We start from the raw sequence: 20416 nt of genomic DNA on the forward strand, positions 1-20416 counted from the left end.
CGTGGATTTCAAAAAAATTAACAAGTCAACCCTATTTTCAATGTGTATGGCTATTGTGGTAAGTAAAAAATATGTTTCTGAAATGAGGTCGCGTCGATGTACCATAACCAATAAGTCAAAATTTTGGCTAGTTTTTAAGTTCATGTTAAACAACATGATCTTTTAATAAAAGTTAAAAAAAGAAAGGAAGTTTCATTGAAGTAAAATTCATTAGTTCAGGCCACGTAATTTTACCGTGAGCAAAAATTAGGGAATTTCACGATGATAAGGAATTTTGCAACAATTTTATCGGGATAACTTGTGTATTTTCAAAGGTCACAAATGATTACAAAATCGCATTATTAAGGGTTCCTACCAGGGTTACGACAGGAAATTCTTGTTATTTTTTTACATGTATTGGTGTAATTGTAACTTTCATCTCCATTCTAGAGCTAACTTCTCTCATATCACTTCCTCGTTTAAATTAGTACCCTCCTGTATGTATAATAATTACACCCATAGCGTATATAAACCACGTGCTCAACTCAGTTGGAACTAAGCACTATTTCTGGTTCAACTGGCGCTGAATTTAATTCTTTCGTTAAAAATCTCTATAAAATAGAAAACGACGCTTTGAGTCCGCGATTCCACGATCATGTTGGGCGTCAATTTCACTAAAACCATTATCTGAATAGTATCGATCGTTGGTTATTTTCAAACGAATCCTTGGATCCAATTATATTTTAGTAGATTCAATACCGCACCTGTTTCAATTTTACTCGGAGATATTTTGTCTGGAATAAAGGTCGCCGCGCGCCAGACGCAAGGTTCAAAACCCTTCGCTTCAAAACCCAAGACTCCCAACCCCTGTCTGGTCACCATTCGGTGGTGTGGGGACGCTCCAAAATTCTCTCTCATTTTACATATCAGCTGATGGATGATATTCTAATCATACCTGGCCTAGTTTATTAACGGAATATACTGTCATTGTAATTAAGAAGAACGTGCAGTCGAATACTGTGCAAATTTTGGTAATGACCTGCTTTCTAAACCTTCAGCGTTTGACGATGGCGGAACTTCAGATAAGCCGTTCCACAATACATGCAGTACCGTACTTTTCAAACAGGACCGTTTTGTGGGGTATCGATCCTTTGTGAACGTTAAATCATCTCAGGACCGGATTATTTAACGATTTCTGGCGGAGAATTAAAAGTGGGACTATTTTGCGACGACCCCATTTTGTAAGATCGTTACAGTATTCTTCCACCTTACAATAATGATTAATAAAATGTAGAATGTCAGCTGGGGGCAAAGTTGACGACCTTTTCCATTATGCGTTCGATTTTATGACCACTCGGTTTTCTGCAGAAATGAAAATATCAGCACCCATAGAATTTTATGACGCTACAAAACCCCCTAATATTTGACAAGCTCATCTTGATTATCACTCATCGATATTCGAAACTGTACGAAAATATTTTCGCAATAAATCAGAATGTGGTAATTATAAATCCATCGGCGTTGAACGTGCGTTAATTTGTTATTTTTAAGAAGAATTTGTTTTGTTTTGAAACTAAGTAGCGCACAAGAATATTCGTTGCTCGTTTTTATTACAATAGATCTAATTCGTACCAAAAGTAAACATACAGGAATTGATTTTTCCCGTGCAGAATGAGGGCACAAGTTGAAATAAAAACTGTATTTTGCTGTTCGATATTTTGTTAGGGTTCAACGAACCTGCACGCGCAATCTTGCGCACCCTCCATTTAGGAGCGTGCGCCATTCTACATAAGAAATTCGAAGTCATGCAATTATGAATTCCCGTAAGAATTCTACTCTAATCCACTATTGTTTGCTACAATAAAAATTCGGTTTATTACATTCGACGCAATTTTGCAAGGTTGCACAAATATTTTCAAACTTTGGACGTCACTGTGTAAATACAGAAACGTGGATCCTGTCGCCACCATTCCTAGAAGTCCTAAATTTTACTTGGGCACATTTCCAATTTCAATACACTCCGTACAATCAAAGGTCATACTAATTACTCGACTACAATTGCATCAAAGAAAACGATACGACTTAGGAAAGACCTTGACGAAACTAAAACGAATTTCACGTTGTGCAACAATTTATTGAATCCCGCGACAAGTCTGCTAAATTCGCCCGATTTGCCTGGGTTTGTACCTTTAACAATCAAAATCGCAGCGAGGGCAACAACCCGGACATAGACAAAAAAGATCAATCTTATAATGACGCGACGAAAGTCTTGGAAAGTATTCGAAAAAACTCTAAAACTGATACTGCGTCAGCGATGTAAAGTTGTTTATACCTCTAGATTTATTTACATTTTCTTCACGTATTTACGGTCCTAGGAAAATTCGCCGACTCCATTTTCGCGCTGGCCTTGTCCAGCGGACGCAGACACGACACGTACAGGTGGAAGGAAAAGTGCCTGCTGCAGGTGGCCATGCAGGTCGAAATATTCTGTTGTTTTTATCATAATTTTTATGAAAATTGAAGTGTCTACGTCCAATCGTTTTCTGTTTTTTCTTAAATTTTGGCACCGCGGTTGTGGTGGTCTTGCCAGATCGCGAAGAAAAATGGTATTTGCGCATTCGTCCCAGCAAAATATGGAGACATGTGCACACTTCTCAATCATTCGTTTTCTCCACTGCCGGTGTCACATCACCACCGTAATTGTAATTACTCTAATTACATAGACAGGACACGTGGATGCTTTGAACCAATACCTGAAACGCTGACCTAATTAAAGCTTCATTTTCTTCCGAACTGTTTGTCTAAAAAATTAACGCAGGGTGTGTTTATAATAATAGAAACCCAGGGAAATCGAAGTGTCTATACAAAGTCAACTCCATTATACTCAAATTTCAAACAAAAACCGCAAGAGCTATAACTATACCGCGTCTTTTCACAATAACGTGCAAGTATATTGATTTTTTTTGTTATTGGATACCCGTTCTGTATTGTCATTACAATGTAAACATCGTTATTTTTGACATCGGATATCGGGATTCTGGAAACTTCGCTTAGAAAGGGCGAAAATTCCTCATTATTGGGTTCCCACTCCATGCAAACTAGTGCAGTAAATCGTTTGTTACAACAAATGACACAACTTGGAGACATATGTTGCGGTATTGTTATTACGGCAATGAAATCGTGTGATTTATGGAGACATGAAATGCAACAGTTTTATCATAGTTTTAAATTTAAGTCATTTTTAACCAACGCTGCCTAATGTTCCCAGATGGGTTTTTAGATAACTAGCAGCATTAGAGTATGACTCACGCCAACATTCCAGGCGTATCCACAGAAAAAATCGTAGATTATCTAAATACAGTTAACTTTTTACTGTAGTAATACCGCCGCCTCTTTGTCAAAAAATGTGCGTTCACTGGAAGGCTTTCAGATGGATGCTCACGCTTGATCATGAACCCACGAAATGGAGCACCTCGCAGTATTTTTTTACAAAGTTATCTCTCAAATCTGATCCAAAACGTCGCAAATTAGAGTAATTGTTCCAATTTACGATTCGCAGATCAATGAGCAACGAAATTGTTAGGAACTGTTAGTCTAGACGATCAAGATGTTTGCTCAACTAACAACACTTAAAATATAACAAAGATATGTATATCGGGCAATCTAGCTAATCGTCGTCACGTCAATCTTAGTGATTCCAATCTCTGTTGCTAAGGTGCATTTCATTTCGAGCGCCAGGAAACGCGGCTGTGCTTTCCCTTCAATAAAATTATTTCCTGTTGATCTTCACATGGATTTTAACACTTAAATAATTGCGTTCATGCTAATTAACTAGGTAAAACCCCGAGAGAATTAACTTTCCAACGCGAACAATTCATCGTTGTATACATTTACACTGACGGAGTAATTTTAGCACACCTCTTTACATCGGAGCAAAACAACATAAGCCGGATAGATAATTTATTAAAAATTAAAATAAACAACCGTTGGAATTCTCTTAATAGTATTTGCTAAGATAAGATGTTTTTTCAGTAAATCGTATCTTTGTATGAACTTGAACAATGATTTGTTTAATGTCACTGGCGATAACACAATTATTGTCTTGTGTAAAACTGTGTGGCAGGAAAGTGGCTTCCGTTCCTGCGGATGTCAGGCTAAAAACGGTGAGCTCGCTATGAACAATTAAAGCTATGAATAGAGTGTTAAAACTTCCTTTGGATTGAATCCATATTTTCAAGCTGTTTGTAAATTGTGCATGGAACATATAAATTATGTCTAATTCGATTTATGACTCGTATTTTGACCAAGCTGAAGAAACTAAAATTATCCGTGTCGCTAATTAAATATCGATTTACCCACATTCGAAGCAGCCCTAACACAATGACGCAAAGAATATATTACGCAAATTTAGAATATAAGAACTGTGACGACAATACAAACGACGTCATCTTTGCATTCAATTCGTGATAAAAGTCGTTGTGAATAGTCGATTGATCTAAAATTAGTTTGACTGCTATAAATTTAGCCTTAAGATCAAATGTCACGGACTTGAAGACAGTACAGTAAATTCAAACAAATATCATGCGATACATTCCTGAGCTTGAAGCTCAAAAACTGCAGTTTTTTAAACGATGATAAATACCAGATTTTGACATAAATGGATTACTCGAATCGCGGTGAAGTGGGTTTGATAAAATTTTGTTTCTAAAATTACGTAAAGCTTCAAGAGGATTTGTCCAAACTTTATCAGATGTCGTAAAATCGTGAACAGCATTTTACTAAAGGTCAAAATTGATTGAAGTCATAAAGCCCAAATTGAAAGCATTTTAATGAAAATTATTGCCGACGCAAAGAAAATACTTCATCAAAATTACTTTCAATTCAAACGAAGTTTCTAAAGTTAAATAAAATCAAGGGAAAGAAAACATATCAAATATTTGCACCATTTTTATTAGCTTTTCGCAATATCCTTTCAATTAATGGTAAAAATTGTTTTTTTTTTTGGTGTTATAACAACATTTTCGTCAATCTAGGATGAGCCAGACAGTTCAAATTCCATTGAAAAAGTGCTCTTTGCCAAAACAACATGTTTCCACCAATTCCTCAAATATTTTGTTTTGTGAACTTTCAGTTTCGCTCGGCAAATTTTGATTTCATTCCCGCTCTTTATCATTCGATAAGATTATCATGGGAATACCGCGTGCCTGTTCTGTCGGCGCCTAAATCCGTTCAGAAAAATTCAATAATTTAGAAAAACCCTTTCAGGCCTCTTCTATTTTTAACAATAGTTATGTAATAAAAGTCATGTATTGTTTTTCATTTCCTGTCGCTCCCAAGATCTAAATTACAATAAAACCCCATTATTTCATCATGTTTGTGACATTATCAACGATGTTATCTCTCAGCAAGTTTTGATAACGCAGTGAAAGCCCATTTTGTGACTACTTCCATTACTTTCTAAACGTTTGGAGGCCTAATTGAAGCAACAATTAATTCATTAAAAAGATATTAGTCTAATCCATCGTAAACTAGAAAGGAGCAATGTAAACCAAATTTAGGCGGTTTGAACGAGATGAATTTAAATCGTACACTTGAGGAATAAATTTCCGTGACAAAGAACGAAATCAGGTGAATAATAAAAGTTTCAGAATCAATCACAGCTAGACAAATAATTGTTGGAACATAATAACCTCTTGAGTATATCTAAAGTAAACATACAACTGACCTTACCAAATCTGAAAACTGTTAGTTTATTTTCTTATTGAACTGCGGCAATTGCGATAGAAATGAAACAGGAAGTAATTCGATATACTAAGAACTAAGTGACTGTTTTGACTATCTGTGTTATTATTTGCAAATATGAAACATTAGTAGGTGCCACAAGTCGATTGAAGACGGCGGCTATTGGTAATATAATACACTCTTTTCTGTATTTAAAATCACAGGTCTTTGCTCCTCCTAAAAATATCGGCATGTCCTTTGAGAGTCGCCAAGAACTCCTTGATTCTTGCACTTGCCAGACGAGCTTAAAAATTGTGAGCACAGATTATTGGAAAATCTGAAGCGCTTTCATATAAATAAATGAATCATCTTGTTTATTCATATTCTTAGAAATGAAGTCACATCTTTTTTGAATAAAAGCGAATACTCCTTATCTGATAACGTATTATTGTCGCGTTAATTAGTTCGTTTTCGCGACAAATAAACAAAGTACTCACTTTAAATAAAAGTTGGATGACGCGATCGGAAGGAGGAGTGAGGAGTACTATTTTAACTCTAACCTAGATCGGGCTCCGACAGCCTAAGGATAGTATACAAGTTGTCTCTGCTGCATTTACTGTAATGTGAAGTGACAACCCGAGAAAAGAACCTTTTTGATAATAGCAAAACGTCTTGAATTGTCAGTAAGCTCACCTTTCTCACAAAAAAATGATAACAACAAATGCCACTGAACTGCAAAAATAGCTAATGCTAGGTCACCACATGATCTTATTTTGTTTGTTTCTACGCAACTGTCACAATCGGTCAGTTTGTTTTCAAAATTCTAACCGAAGGCACGGTGAGTTAACGAAAATCATCATTTTTAATTCCCATTTAACCCTTTACTAATGGAGCGGAAAGATTAAACCCTCTTCACTTCATTAATCTTCGCATAGAAAGATCCCGATAGCGTTAAAAAATGAAAAGTGATGGGAAGGCACGTGGATCTTTACACAACCCGGAATTGTAAATATTGCTACCTGTTGCCTTCCAAGGACAGTCTTTATGACGCCCTTAATAATATATGGCCTCTAGGACAAACAGGTATATTTTATAATAAAAAAAATAATGACGTACATGAAAGTTATTGATTGTCGGAAATATTTGCGAAAAAGTCGCATGCTAATTGTATTTGTTAGATACGAGGAGGCGGCGTAACGACACGGGGGCGGACCGCGCCAAAAGGGCGTCTGATAGTGTTAACTAAGTCGATCGCCATCGCTTTTCTTGTGCAGTGAGAATTTGTTGTTGACGCAAAAAACACTAATTATGCTTATTGAAGGTGACATTGATTCCGTTGTCACGAGTATGTGTTTATATTAAAAGGAACGCTTTGGCAAGATTTCAAATGTTTTTTGGAAACCGTAATTATTATTTGTTGTTAAATGTGACAAGCGGTCTTCATAAACTTGCCGCTTTCTTAAATGATTTTACGCGTTGAACCAGTTTGGTAATAAAGTTATTAGCAATGTGTGTATAATTATAGTGAAGGCCAGATATGCAGTATCTATGTGATGTGGATCATCTTTGATTTTGTCTTGTTTTGTTGCAGTACCTTGGTGAGACAGTGCTCGCATACATGGAGTTCCATTTGGACAGCGCAGAATATTGCCAGGCTCAACACAAATAAATTAGAAAAAAAAGAGGGATTAAAAATTGAGAATTTAGTCAGCATCATCGCCATAGCATTGTTGGATTACCTCAACAAGAGCCAAATAAGAGTAGGTAAATTCGTAATTAGCTTAACACAGTTAAAAATAACGATTTTATTTATTTTAGTTATCTTCCCTACAATCTACTATATTTGCATAAGCATATCATCAAGTATAAAAATAGTGTACATAACTCAAAAGTTCTAGGCAAATTAATCTTATGTTAATTTATTTGAAAGACTGAAGTATTGCTTTAAACTCCCGATATAGTTTAAAGTATAATTTTGTGGAAGTAGTTTTTATAACTATACAACTTTGGCCCATAACAGAGGAGATTACCTTATTTGATCTCCAAGAGTGATACTCTGATATTCTAAACACATTTAGTGTTACTTTGAAAGTGTCTTGTTGTGAAATGAACAGTACAGCCATGCGTCAAAAAGACATAAGACCTGCTGCAGCTGAGATCGAGCACAAAGGATTCAGGTTTCTTATCACAGACAGACCTTCCGACCAAACTATTCATGTTTACATCCAGGTCAGCGACTAACCCATTATACTTTTCTCGTACTAATCAAACTTTTACAGGAACTGAAAAAGCACAGAGTTACTGCGGTAGTCAGGGTATGTCTACCTTCCTATAAAGTAGACGAACTCAATAACGAAGGCATCGAAGTTTTTGATTTGAGTTACGACGATGGTACTTATCCACCCAACGACATCGTCGATTCATGGTTCAAGATTTTAAAGAAGCAATTTCATGACAATCCTAATGCTTGTGTAGCCGTTCATTGTATAGCAGGCTTAGGAAGGGCTCCGGTAATGGTTGCTTTAGCTCTCATAGAATTAGGTCTTAAATATGAAGAAGCTGTCGAACTTATTCGAGAGTAAGTATACAAATGTATTTTTTACTCGCCCTTCAATAACCGAAACGTGGTCGATAATCCCAATCGCTACGAGGGCGCTACTTTACTATAGATATCCCTTATCAAAATCCTCCGTTATTTAAATATAACACATGTGCAAATATGTATATACAACACTTTTTTTAGTCTTTGTCTTTTATTTTAGCAAAACAAAAAACCGGGGACACCCTTATAAAATCATTGATTATATAAAACACACCATCATGTGTTATTTTTAGAGGGCCATCACCAGCACTGAAGACAATTCTGCTGATGACAGCTTTTCCGACAAAGCGTGCGGTAACACACGTAATTAAATATCATATAATTGTCCGCTGTAACTGAATATTGAAATTGATACAGCACAGTCTATTATATTTCAATCAAATCGGTGATGACTGTTTTTAAATCGATGGTTGCAATCCTGTAAAAAAATAATTGAACGCTTTCTAATAATAAAAACCGTGGGATGTTATCAGCGATCGATCAAACGGCGCCAGGAAATACCATATTGTTTACTTGTTTCAATTGTTGATTATAGTTAAGATCAATCAACATTCTTGTTCAAACTGTTTTTTATCTAGATAAGTGTTGTCTCAGTTACGTATTTTTGTTGCAGAAAGAGGCGAGGTGCAATTAATGCCAAGCAGTTAAGTTTCCTGGAGAGATACCGTCCTAAATCTCGGCTGAAACTGAAGAACGGACACAAAAACTCATGCTGCGTGCAGTAAACTGTCATTAAAATATATGTGTTCAATAAATTGCAAGAGATCACTTAACTCATATTTAATGTGTGAAATACCAAAAAAAATGCTTATTTTGTGTAAAGTTCTTTTGGCCAATTTCGAACTGTGAAGCAGGTTTTTAACATTACTGTATAAATGGTTAACACTTGGTTTTTCCGAAATTTTATCTTTGACGAGTCTGTTATTAGTTATCAATTGAAGGTGTTATTTATTGTATGTTTGAATTCATTGACAGCAGCTTATCATACTGAGTTATATTATTAATTCGTCATTTACCCTGCATTATGTTTTGTATATTATTGCAACCATACTGATCACCTAGATTTCACATTTTTAAGTAGACTTTCTGGAAAAATATATTTTATTATTATGGGTAACCGTTGTTTTTTTTCCCACCCAAAAACTACGTGGAAGAATATAGTTTTTATTGAAAAACAGTATTTGTACATAATTAACAACCAGGCATGGGGCAAGCCAACTCTATTTTAGCAGTGGCGATTTTTTGTTTCACCAAATACCCGCCGATAATCTCGGCGACATGTTGGGGTTGATCTTCATGTATAGCATGACCGGATTTTGCCAGCACTTGTAACTGAAACTTTCCCTGCATCTGTCCCACAGTCAAGGCAGTATCAAGTCCATGTATGTTGGCAAGTAGGAGCAATTTAGGTATACGGATATCTAGGAATTTTTGGGATAACCCTGTGAACCAACCAGTCCAAAAACGTTCTGTTTTACTCAGATCTATTCGCCAAGTATACTTAGGACCTTCTGGAGGGGAAAATGAATCGGTTTTAAGTGTCTTAGGCAAAGGAGGTTTGCCACAGTCAGTACAATTACTATCTTCTTCTTCTTCAGGAATTGTGCTAGCTGGAGGCGGCACTGTCTCTTTTTTCATAGGGACAGAGAGGTCGAGTTTAAGGTCCACTGTATCACATTCATTTGCTGCGAGATTTCCAGTTTGGATACTGAAATATTCATTACAGAACTAGTTTGGGGATTTTTGGATTTTACTTGATTATTTGACCTGGCATTGACACTTTAGCTGCTTCAACATTGTGGGTTTGACCACCACGATAACTGGAAGAAAAACCTCACTAATAATTTAATAAAAAAACGAGTTTACCTCCACTGGATTGCATGTTGGATACTTTTAAAAGTATTTGGTCTTCCTCTTAGAATACTTTGCATTGAAGATAGTGCATCAAGTGCAGTACCTTCAACTACATCTATCACACACAAACCTACAACTGATTTTAAAATCTGTGAACACTGGACAGCTATAGCACCCCCCATGCTATGTCCCACTAATACTATAGGAGGGTCAGTTTCTCCTAATATTTTTTTTAATACTTCCACGACGTCTCTGCAATAAATAATTACTATAAGAATAATCTAAAAAAAACTTTCGTTACTCTGCTAAAGTGTCTAAGGAGAGGTCATTATCATCTTTAGATTTCGTGTTCCCATGACCCCTTAAATCAATAGCTATAATCTGACACTCAATAGTATGGGCAATTTCCACCTGAAACCAAATCAATGCACGTCTCGTTGAAATAATTTTATGATATTTACAGCAAATAACGCCCAAGTTAGCCCTGAATATCCACCTCCATGCAAACAAACAATAGCAGGTCCTGAATTCCCCAATTTGTAAACATGAAATTTTCCATGATCAGTTTCAACATCCTCTTCGCTTTCAAAGTACTGAGACCATTTCACCGGGCTAAAATCTGGTTGGTTTCCAGTTAACCTATACAAAAATAGAAAGAACTTTGGGGTGAAAACTTCATTATTACTTACCCTGAACGTTTTACATTGCGTCCTAAAACAGCCTTGCGTAAATGACTCATTGCTATGAATGAATTACACTGGCTATAACACAAAAGTGATTTATTTTTATTCAATTCAGGACGGAACACAAAAACGCGATCTTTCCGTACCAAATATTTACTAACATGACATGAGAACAGGGACATAAACAGGGTAACCAATGGAAAATTTTGAAGGTTGTCAGAACCGCGTGGCGGAAATTTTAAACAGAGCGAAGAGAGGGCAGCACGATCTAGGTGCTAAATTATAGGCTTTCAAATAAAAAACTTGACTAAAATTTGATGTCTTTTATATGAACTTCATCCGCACTTGATGACACGAAAACTGTCATTCTGTTCAAATCATTAATTTGTTTACATAATTTTTGAGATAGAGCTTTCAAAAATTGTTTTTTTTTCGCAACTTTATGGCTCTGTTCCTTAAATATTTCGCGCATTCATGCTGAGTGATCCTCTTGAATTCCTAAGAAACTTGTTTTATGACTCACCCTCATTGCAGTGCATCTTCGTACCGTTAATCTAGTCGGACTACTAGTTCAGGTTTTTTACACCTTACTCGACATCCGGTCTCAAACTTGAATTTGTTTTGATGTAATAAACGACTTTTGTAAAAAACTTGTCCACTTTCACTGCTTGAATCCTGACTAAAATTAAAGAACGAGTTATCACGTCAATTGCGGATTTACAGTACAACTGGTTGCAATCTAAGCAATTATGTTTTCTGGCATTTATGTCCGTCACTTTTGTTTTTTTTTTGTATCTTATATTAGTCATTAAACAAGAAATTCTAAACATCTGGAATCCCAAAATTGAGAATTTGAGAGCCGGAAGATCTAACAATCAAAATACTAAAAACTTTAAATCGAAGGGCTAAGAACTAAAAATTGAAAACAAAATTTGAATCAAATACTTTTCGCTTACATCATAGTTATATTAAGCGATTAAAATTGTCTCGATTTAAAAAGATTATCTAGATATCCTAGATTTCATCATTCCTTGTTTATACACTTGGATTAAAATCTAAATTTATGACTCTCTTGTAATTTTACCGCACCGGTTGCTGAGGGGTGAAATTGCAGGATTCTGTATAAAACCGATTTCAATTTAAACGCAGGTGCTATCAAATACAGGGTTAACCAATTTAACACTTGATTAACTCCATGCGGCTGGGTTCCTTTCGTCCCGATAAGTACAGCATAGTTGGGAAATATTTCAGTTCCTCTTAGAACCGAAATGCAGAAAGCTGAAAAGCGTCTCCACTCTATTTTACAAAAGTACAAACAATCTGGTTTTACCAGAACCGATTATTCGAAACTTGATGTGAATGGAAAGATAAAGAAACATTTTGTTTATAACAAAACAAAAATAATTTTGTTCTCCGGACTTTTCCTGACTTTCATATTAGTTTCCCAGACCAACATACTAACTGATTCTTCGGTAAGTTGTAAAATTTGAGTTGTTCCAACGCAAATTTTAGTGTTTGTTTGACATGCCTTCTGACGCGTCTAAATGGTTTCGAGAACCCGAAACATGTAACATATGTGAGGGAGTAACAGCAGTGACAAAAGTAGAAAACGTTTCCATTGAGAATTTTAACAAGAATTTCATAACTCCTGCTAAACCTGTCGTTGTTACCGATGGAACAAAATTCTGGTCAGCTTCTAAGAGCTTCAGTTTTGATTTTTTCAAAGAACTTTACGTAACATCAGAAGGCGATGGGACTTCCTGTCAGTTTTTCCCATACAAAACTGAATTCAGATCTCTAATTGAAGCCCTGGAAATGGATCCAAAACGTGCCAGATTGGAAGAAAATCAAAAGCCATGGTACATCGGTTGGAGCAATTGTAACGACCGTGCGGGAAAAGTCCTGAGAGGATTTTACAATGTCCCGTATTTTTTACCCAATACTTCTGAGAATATGGCGTTGAATTGGATTTTTATGGGGGGACCAGGGCAAGGGGCGCACATGCATGTAAGATACATATAATAAAAAATATAACAACAGCTCGCGCTTTTTATAGGTCGACAATGTTCAGTTTCCTTCTTGGCAAGCTCAAATTCGAGGTAAAAAGAAGTGGCTTTTGGCACCTCCACCGGAGTGCTATTATAAATGTCAAGAAATGGAAGTCATCGTGGAACCGGGAGAAATAAGTATGTTGTCTTGATTGAAAACGTATATTTTGGGATTTTTTTCAGTTGTCGTGGACACCAATCGCTGGTATCATCAGACTTTTATTTTACCTGGAGAAATTAGCATAACTATAGGATCAGAATTTGACTAACTCTGCAAGGAATGTGTTTTCTGGTTTTTATCATTTTACGTATATTGTTTATCTTTTAAACTCCTATTATGCTATAATCCTATTTTATTGATAAATTGAAGCGGTAGAGTGTTTATAATCGATTAATTATAACCAAAAGTTGTGAGGTCAATTTAGTTTATTTCACATAGTTAACCTTAGGAACCAGAAAATTAACAATATGAGTAATAATTTTCTATAACTGTATTACTGCACATTTAATGATGTGAAAAATTTTAATTTAAATACAATAAGCAAAGTTAGTAGAAAATTATGAGAACCTTTCGGAAGAAGAGCAGGTGTTTGTCATTCTCTATTGGTATAACTTAGTAACATTTTTCTGCTAATAATTCATATTAATTAGTGTTATCGCACCACCTTCAGTGTTTTTTGTCTACTTTGGTGGAAAATAAGCGCGAGATAACAAATACAAGGTTATTAGAAAGTTAAAGATTCGGAGTGTGAATTTGACTAATTTTTCGAATTTTTAAGTCGATGAAGCTTCAAATAAGTTGTTTTATGAGTTCCAGTCCTAATTCTTTGTTTTTTCAAAGCTGATACGCTAGAGGTTTAACAAACAAAAGTATAAAAAACAGTCATAAACTGAATAAATATGTAATGGGTATTTTAAATGCCCAATACATTTATTAATTTTTAACGATTGAAAACTTTGTTTTAACAAGATTAGAAAAGAATTCTCGTGCTGTAAAATAGGTCAATCAGCAAAAAATTCAAAGCACGTTTTAATGTGATTTGAAACTTTAAGTACATAATATAACTTTTACACTTTACGATTTTTTGTGTATTAGATTTAATCATCGAGCCTGAACAATGAAACAATAAACAAGCACTGAAAATTTTATTTACAAGAACATAAATAACGGTAATACTTCCGCAATTTGAGTTTCTCAGGCGTTGTTAATTCTGGCTAATTAAGTTAAGTTGGCATTTTACAGCTTTGATATTAAATATTTACGACACTAGTTTTTCTGTAAAAAAATACAAATATTTAATAAATGTGTTTATTAGTAAGAGGCAGTCTTAATTTTCGGCGACATTTTTCTCGTTCTTTTATTCCGGTCTTACAAATCCCCAATTCAAAAATTATAAATCGCTTATTTTTGAAGAAAACCTAATTTATAGAGTACTCATTGTACGCAGAATTTCACGCACATTCCAAAACTGTGTAATCGAAATTTTCAAAGCTTCACCTCTCCGAAACTAAGACGAATAGAAAGATGCGATTTTCGCTGTGGTTTTTCTCGCACATTTGTTATAAATGGCAAAAGTCAGAAGTAATAAAAAATTACCACTATTTATCTACGTGCTTATTTAGAATAGCCAAGTCCTTTAAAATTGTGAAAAATAAAAACCTGATTTCTGTTTTTACCTCTTTTATGTTGTTGTCAATTAAAAAATGAATCTTATGGGCCCGAGGAGTTGTTATTATAATTTTTATGCCACGGTCGACCAAGCTACGTCGACTGAAATTTGTGTTGTTTTCAATTTTACCGTAATCCCCTTAAATAATTTTTTAAGTTGGCAATATTTTTGAATCCCCTTCGTTTCAAAACAATTATTTGGAGAGAGCACTGATAACGGTGAAGACAAGACAAAAAGCTTGTGACAATGATTTATTGGTTTTTTACGATGAACGTCACTGTTTTCTGTTGACATATGTCAAAGTCCAATGGTAGCTAATGCCTAAGTAAGAGCAGATAAAACTTGAAACGAAAGAATGTCAATGTCATGTGTCAAAGTAGGAGTACATATAGTTGATCGTTAATCGTGCGAACCATTGATAAACTAAAAACATTTAAAATGTTTCTGGGGCTTGCCCTCTTCGCTGAGTAATAAAACAAGCGAACACCATTCGGCGTCCGTTTCATTCTCCAGTCGGTTTTGTGTGTGTGTGTGTGGTGGGTTTGAACGGAATCGCAATATGGCTTCTTTGGATTTCGCAAAATTAACCCTTGATGAAAGGGAGGAAATTAAAGAAAAGTTCCTAGAGGTAATTGTTTGCGATTTTACACCTTTATATTAAAATTTTTTGATTGATTTTCCGACATTGCATTTCGGTTATGTTTTATGTTTACATCGAAACGTGACACATGTCTGAAGCAACGCCCAACATTCGTTCAGAAGCAATATTGTAGAATATTATCTTATCTCCCTGTATTTTGTGTTCAAAACTAACAATGACAAGATTATAACCTCAAGTTCTTAAAATTTCTTGACTTGTTCATGCATGAGTCATAAGGTTATGGAAGTTAGTCACGATCTTTTACTCTTCTGCGTACATAGATTTATTACTCCTTGCTTAATTTGATGATCTTATTTCACACCAGCAAAGCATGAAATAACTACAACATGTTACAGAAAATCACCAATTCAAATTAGCACAACTTGAATTCCCGAAAATCCGCCGATATTGTTTATCCTGTTTCGATAAACATTAAAGATAATATTTCGATCGATAGAAAGCAGCATTTCCTTAAATAGACACATTTTCGTGGTATCGATTTCAAAAAGCGCTTGTTTTCACCTTGAGTCATGTAAGGTGACGGAACTAAATTTCCTGCAAGAAAAGTGAAAAGCGAACCATTCCGCGGTTTCCGTTGTTTAAATTACCACGAAAATAAATATTTGATGCATAGAACTAGTCACATTTTCGCGGGAAACTTAAAGGAAAATACCGACTTACAATTTCCGTACAAATATTTATAACGTCGTTAAGTAATATAATCCGTACATTGACACATTACGCTTCTGCTAAATGTACATAATGATAACTTTTGTGTAAGCAAATCGTGTAGTTTTGCAATGTAACACTCAATAATGATTATTATCTCAGGATGTTGAAGCAAGTTTTATACAATCGCAAAAATCAATCGAATGAATGACTATCTTGGCCATTTTCAAAACGTATCAAATTATCTAATTAAGTGCTACTCGCAGCTGAGTCTTTTTAAACAATGAACAGATTTCCCATACGTGATTAATTGTGATTTTCCTGTGACCTACTGTTCACTAGTTCCCATACACGGCACGTCTCTTCCTCAAATCATTTTCCTTAAATAGACTTCCAAGGGAAGGTCTCTTTCACGAGAAGCGTGTTACACATCGAAGCTTGTTGGGTATTGACCCACAGATCTCTTACAAATCACCCACATGGCTGATAAACACCCACCAAATGACAAATGTAATCCAACACAATTCAAAACATTTTCATGAAAGATAAAATACTTTCCTTTGACGGAAATTTGTACAAGACGAGCAAGAATCCTTTGAAACTAAATCGCGGTGGAGATTAGTTATCACGGCATTGTGACGCAAATTATGTTTTATTAGGGCAAATTTCCTAATTACGTTACTACAATTAATGAATGGAGGTCTGAAAATCTTCATAGAACGTGTTGGATAAAATTACTTCAGTAACTTCTATAGATCCTAAAACGGGCTATGGAACCAACGAAATCGCACTGGTACTTCCGCTACGATAAAAATAAGAGTTACTTGATGAGTAATAACGGAAGTAGCGCCTTTGCCACCAACACCATATTCATGTTAGATTCAGTCATCTTAAGAACTCCGTTCCATTGTCGGTTTCATAGAGTTTAAAATTACTCTAATCCTGATAACAAAATCGATAACGGTTGATACAATATTGGAACAATTATACCAGTTAGTTGTTCACTGAGTGTTTGGTCGTGAGCAAACTACAAAAATGACCGGCGTAATTGACAAAGAGCACCTTTTGGAAGCTTTTCAGCAGGTAAATGAACTATTATTTTTGGTACTATTGCTGAAACAAACATCGGTTTGTCGATTTCGAAAAAAACGTGCACTTTTGATTAATTCGGCCCTTCTTCTTCCACAATATTTGTCACAGAAAATTTTTGATTTATTTAAATTATTGTCATGTGGACAATTCTGGGTAGTGGCTGTATCACACTATCAATTAATCACGTAATATTTTAGTGATACCGCGATAAAACGTCAAACCTTAAAGGCGGAGATAATGGGATTTCCAAGGAAGATAATGCAAACTAAAAAGTTTTCAAACACCAACGCCTAAATAAATTTTGTGCATCACAGTATCTCGTACCATTTCCTGTTTATGATAATTCCGTCTGATATTATTTCTAAACTAACCGCACCCCGAGTAGTTCCCTAAACAAATTCTATGAAAAAATAATAGTTTATAATTCATATAAAATGAGTCATAAATGCACGTGCATTTATAATTTGTACATCGGAAAAAGTTTTTGACTGGCCACACCTTGAATGACTTCATTTTCTGAAAAACAAAAACAGAATCTAAGGACAGTAATATTTCACCGTTGACGAGGTACTTTCAATTATCGCGACCCACATAAATTGCAATGAATATGCGGGAACTTGTACGTATTTAAATATAATCGTATTTGAACTTGACGTGGTGTCCTTGTAATAAAACAGCGGTGTTTATGCGTAAAAATGACGTTTATAGAATAAAGTTCCATTTTTCGGACCCATGACACACTTACATGATTCTTAATTTTATTTATCATAATTTTTAGTACTACAAACTCGATTATTCGAGAACGCAATACCGAAACATTTCGTGGATTGTCCAGTACAAGAAAATGCGATCTGCCGACCCACTTTTTAAATTAATAATAAAAGAAATAAAACAACAAACTTGTTTGAAAAATATTCATGTTTCTTACATTTTTTTTTTTGGTAGATTGACAAAAACGGCGATGGATACATCGACTTGAAAGAACTTCGAGATGCCTTGGATGCATGCGGGTTCAAAATTCCTGGTTTCCGGGCCCGTGCTATGGAAGAAGAGTTTAACCATGCCAATCGAACACAGATTCCAGGCAAGATGACACTTGAAGAATTCCAGAAATTGTGTAGCGATTTGAAAGCGAATGAAGTTGCGAGTACTTTTAAAATGGCTGTCACAAAACGAGAGAACTTGCAGCATCTTGGAGGTACATCGGAGGCTTCCAATGAAGGAACGACACATTCCGTTCGTGTAGAAGAACAGTTAGCATTCTCAGACTGGATCAATTCTAATCTTAGACATGATCCTGATTTGAAAGACTTATTGCCGATAGATCCTGAAGGAAAGTTATTGTACGACAAAGTCAAAAACGGGATATTATTATGGTTGGTATTATTGTTCTTAAGTGTTGAAATAACAGTTTGATTTCAGCAAAATTATTAATCATTCCTGCCCCGATACGATAGACGAGCGTGTAATCAATAAGAAGAATCTAACTCTTTATACAAAACTGGAAAACCTCACTCTAGCCTTATCGTCTTCCCAAGCTATCGGTTGCAATGTGATCAACATCGACGCACATAATTTGTCAAAAGGGACGCCGCATCTCGTGTTGGGTCTCTTGTGGCAGATTATAAGAATCGGTCTCTTTAATCAAATTACTCTCGAGCACTGTCCTGGTTTGACTACTTTGCTCTCTGAAGATGAAAAAATTGAAGATCTTATGAAACTGTCACCAGAAGCGATATTACTTCGATGGGTCAACTACCATTTGGAACGAGCTGGAGTTTCAAGACGGATTACCAATTTCCAAAGCGACATTACAGATTCTGAAGTTTACACTCATCTTCTTAAACAAATCGCTCCTCTTGAAGCCGATGTGACCACGGAAGCTCTCATGGAAAGGGATCTTCACCAAAGAGCCGAAGTTATGTTGCAACAAGCTGCCAAATTGAAATGTCGCTCTTTCGTTACCCCTCAAGATGTGGTCAATGGAGTCTACAAACTCAATCTGGCGTTTGTTGCAAACCTGTTCAATAATCACCCCGCTTTGAACGAAACAAACGGAGCTCTTGACGGCTACGAAACTGTCGAAGAAACAAGAGAAGAAAGAAGTAAGTTTCAATGGTCAACACTTGAAGTTTTTCATTGTTTTGTTTAGCATATCGCAACTGGATCAACTCCATGGGCGTCAGCCCACATGTCAATTGGTTGTATTCCGACCTCGCTGATGGCCTTGTAGTCTTCCAACTTTACGACATCATCAAACCTAACATTGTCAATTGGAATCGAGTCCACCGCAAGTTCACGAATCCACGAAAAAAGTTCATGGAGAAGCTTGAAAACTGTAATTACGCCATTGAATTAGGCAGAGAAATTCGTTTCTCGTTAGTTGGGATTGCGGGTCAAGATATCAACGAAGGAAATGTCACACTCACTTTAGCCTTAATTTGGCAGTTGATGCGAGCTTACACTTTGACAGTCTTATCCCAACTTGCCGAGTCCGGAAACCCTGTCGTGGAAAAAGAAATTGTACAATGGGTTAACACCAAATTGAGCTCGGCAGGAAAACAGTCTTCCATTCGTAGTTTCCAGGATTCTACCATCGCTGATGCTAAAGTAGTAATTGATTTGATTGATGCCATCAAACCTGGTGCCATCAATTACGATTTGATTAAAACCAGTGGTTCGGAAGAGGTGAGTTGTAGTGGGTGTAAGGATTATTTTTTTATTTGGAATTCTAGGACAATCTGGCAAACGCAAAGTATGCCATTTCAATGTCTCGCAAAGCTGGTGCTCGTGTCTATGCGCTTCCTGAAGACATCGCAGAAGTGAAACCCAGAATGGTAATGACAGTATTTGCATGTCTGATGGCTTTAGATTACACACCGAACATGGATTCACGCCGCGAGTAGTTTACAATTCATTGTTTATTTCACATATTCTTTAATCTTGTATTGGGTTCTATCTAATTTTTGATCCATTCATACTTAATTTGCGTAGTCTGTGATTGTAACGCATTCCAACTTTCAAAGTGTATATATAAGTTTTGTGTAATTTACACTCCTTTAAGGTGAAGTGCAATAAAATTATTTTGGCTGTAATGCTGTGACGTACTTTTCCAAATTTATTCACAAACATCATTCCCACTACAAGTATTATATTTTATAGTTTTGTATATTTTATACATTGTTCTATTAATTTATTGTGGCTTTTTTTGGGAAATGAAGTGCCATTTTAATTTCTAGTTAAGTTAGATGTAGACCAACGTAATTAAATTAAGACCCAAGTGTAAGTTTATAATTTTATAAATTAGTGAACTGGATTAAGCTGAGACACCTTGTAATTTCGGAAAACCATGGTCCAAACAAAGTTACCATTTCTGTCTAAATGCCTGAAGTACTCTCTTAATCCAGTAATAGTACTAATAGAAAAAAACTGTTTTAATACACACAATTATATACTTT

General features: G+C 35.6%; 4 protein-coding genes across 5 annotated transcripts; 3 read left to right on the plus strand and 1 right to left on the minus strand.

Annotated features, from left to right (window-relative positions):
- Positions 1-7806: 7806 nt before the first annotated feature.
- Positions 7807-9419, plus strand: PRL-1 (protein-tyrosine phosphatase 4A family member PRL-1). Its single transcript, XM_088047195.1, has 3 exons — positions 7807-7929; positions 7980-8278; positions 8916-9419. Exons 1-3 carry the CDS (start codon positions 7807-7809, stop codon positions 9025-9027), a joined length of 534 nt encoding a protein of 177 aa, XP_087903321.1. The 3' UTR covers positions 9028-9419.
- A 31-nt stretch (positions 9420-9450) lies between these two features.
- Positions 9451-11047, minus strand: LOC148167218 (protein phosphatase methylesterase 1-like). Its single transcript, XM_088047194.1, has 6 exons — positions 10846-11047; positions 10618-10795; positions 10458-10567; positions 10169-10408; positions 10057-10122; positions 9451-10010 (listed from the first exon to the last, which is right to left on the minus strand). Exons 1-6 carry the CDS (start codon positions 11019-11021, stop codon positions 9494-9496), a joined length of 1287 nt encoding a protein of 428 aa, XP_087903320.1. The 5' UTR covers positions 11022-11047; the 3' UTR covers positions 9451-9493.
- A 1047-nt stretch (positions 11048-12094) lies between these two features.
- LOC148167219 (uncharacterized) lies at positions 12095-14077 on the plus strand. Its single transcript, XM_088047757.1, has 4 exons — positions 12095-12311; positions 12352-12846; positions 12896-13025; positions 13071-14077. The coding sequence occupies exons 1-4, from the start codon at positions 12108-12110 to the stop codon at positions 13154-13156; spliced, it is 915 nt and encodes a 304-aa protein (XP_087903883.1). The 5' UTR covers positions 12095-12107; the 3' UTR covers positions 13157-14077.
- A 765-nt stretch (positions 14078-14842) lies between these two features.
- Positions 14843-20412, plus strand: Fim (plastin-2 fimbrin). 2 transcript variants are annotated; one of them, XM_088047946.1, is made up of 5 exons: positions 14843-15185; positions 17904-18334; positions 18381-19063; positions 19111-19646; positions 19694-20412. In XM_088047946.1, exons 1-5 carry the CDS (start codon positions 15117-15119, stop codon positions 19862-19864), a joined length of 1890 nt encoding a protein of 629 aa, XP_087904072.1. In that variant the 5' UTR covers positions 14843-15116; the 3' UTR covers positions 19865-20412. The 2 variants fall into 2 exon arrangements, with proteins under 2 accessions (XP_087904072.1, XP_087904073.1); XM_088047947.1 differs by lacking the exon at positions 14843-15185 and adding an exon at positions 16812-16949.
- The last annotated feature ends 4 nt before the right edge of the window (positions 20413-20416 follow it).

Source organism: Gnatocerus cornutus, chromosome 10 (assembly GCF_029298725.1).
Source record: "Gnatocerus cornutus isolate USDA-ARS CGAHR chromosome 10, icGnaCorn1.1, whole genome shotgun sequence".
NCBI lineage: Eukaryota > Metazoa > Arthropoda > Insecta > Coleoptera > Tenebrionidae > Gnatocerus > Gnatocerus cornutus.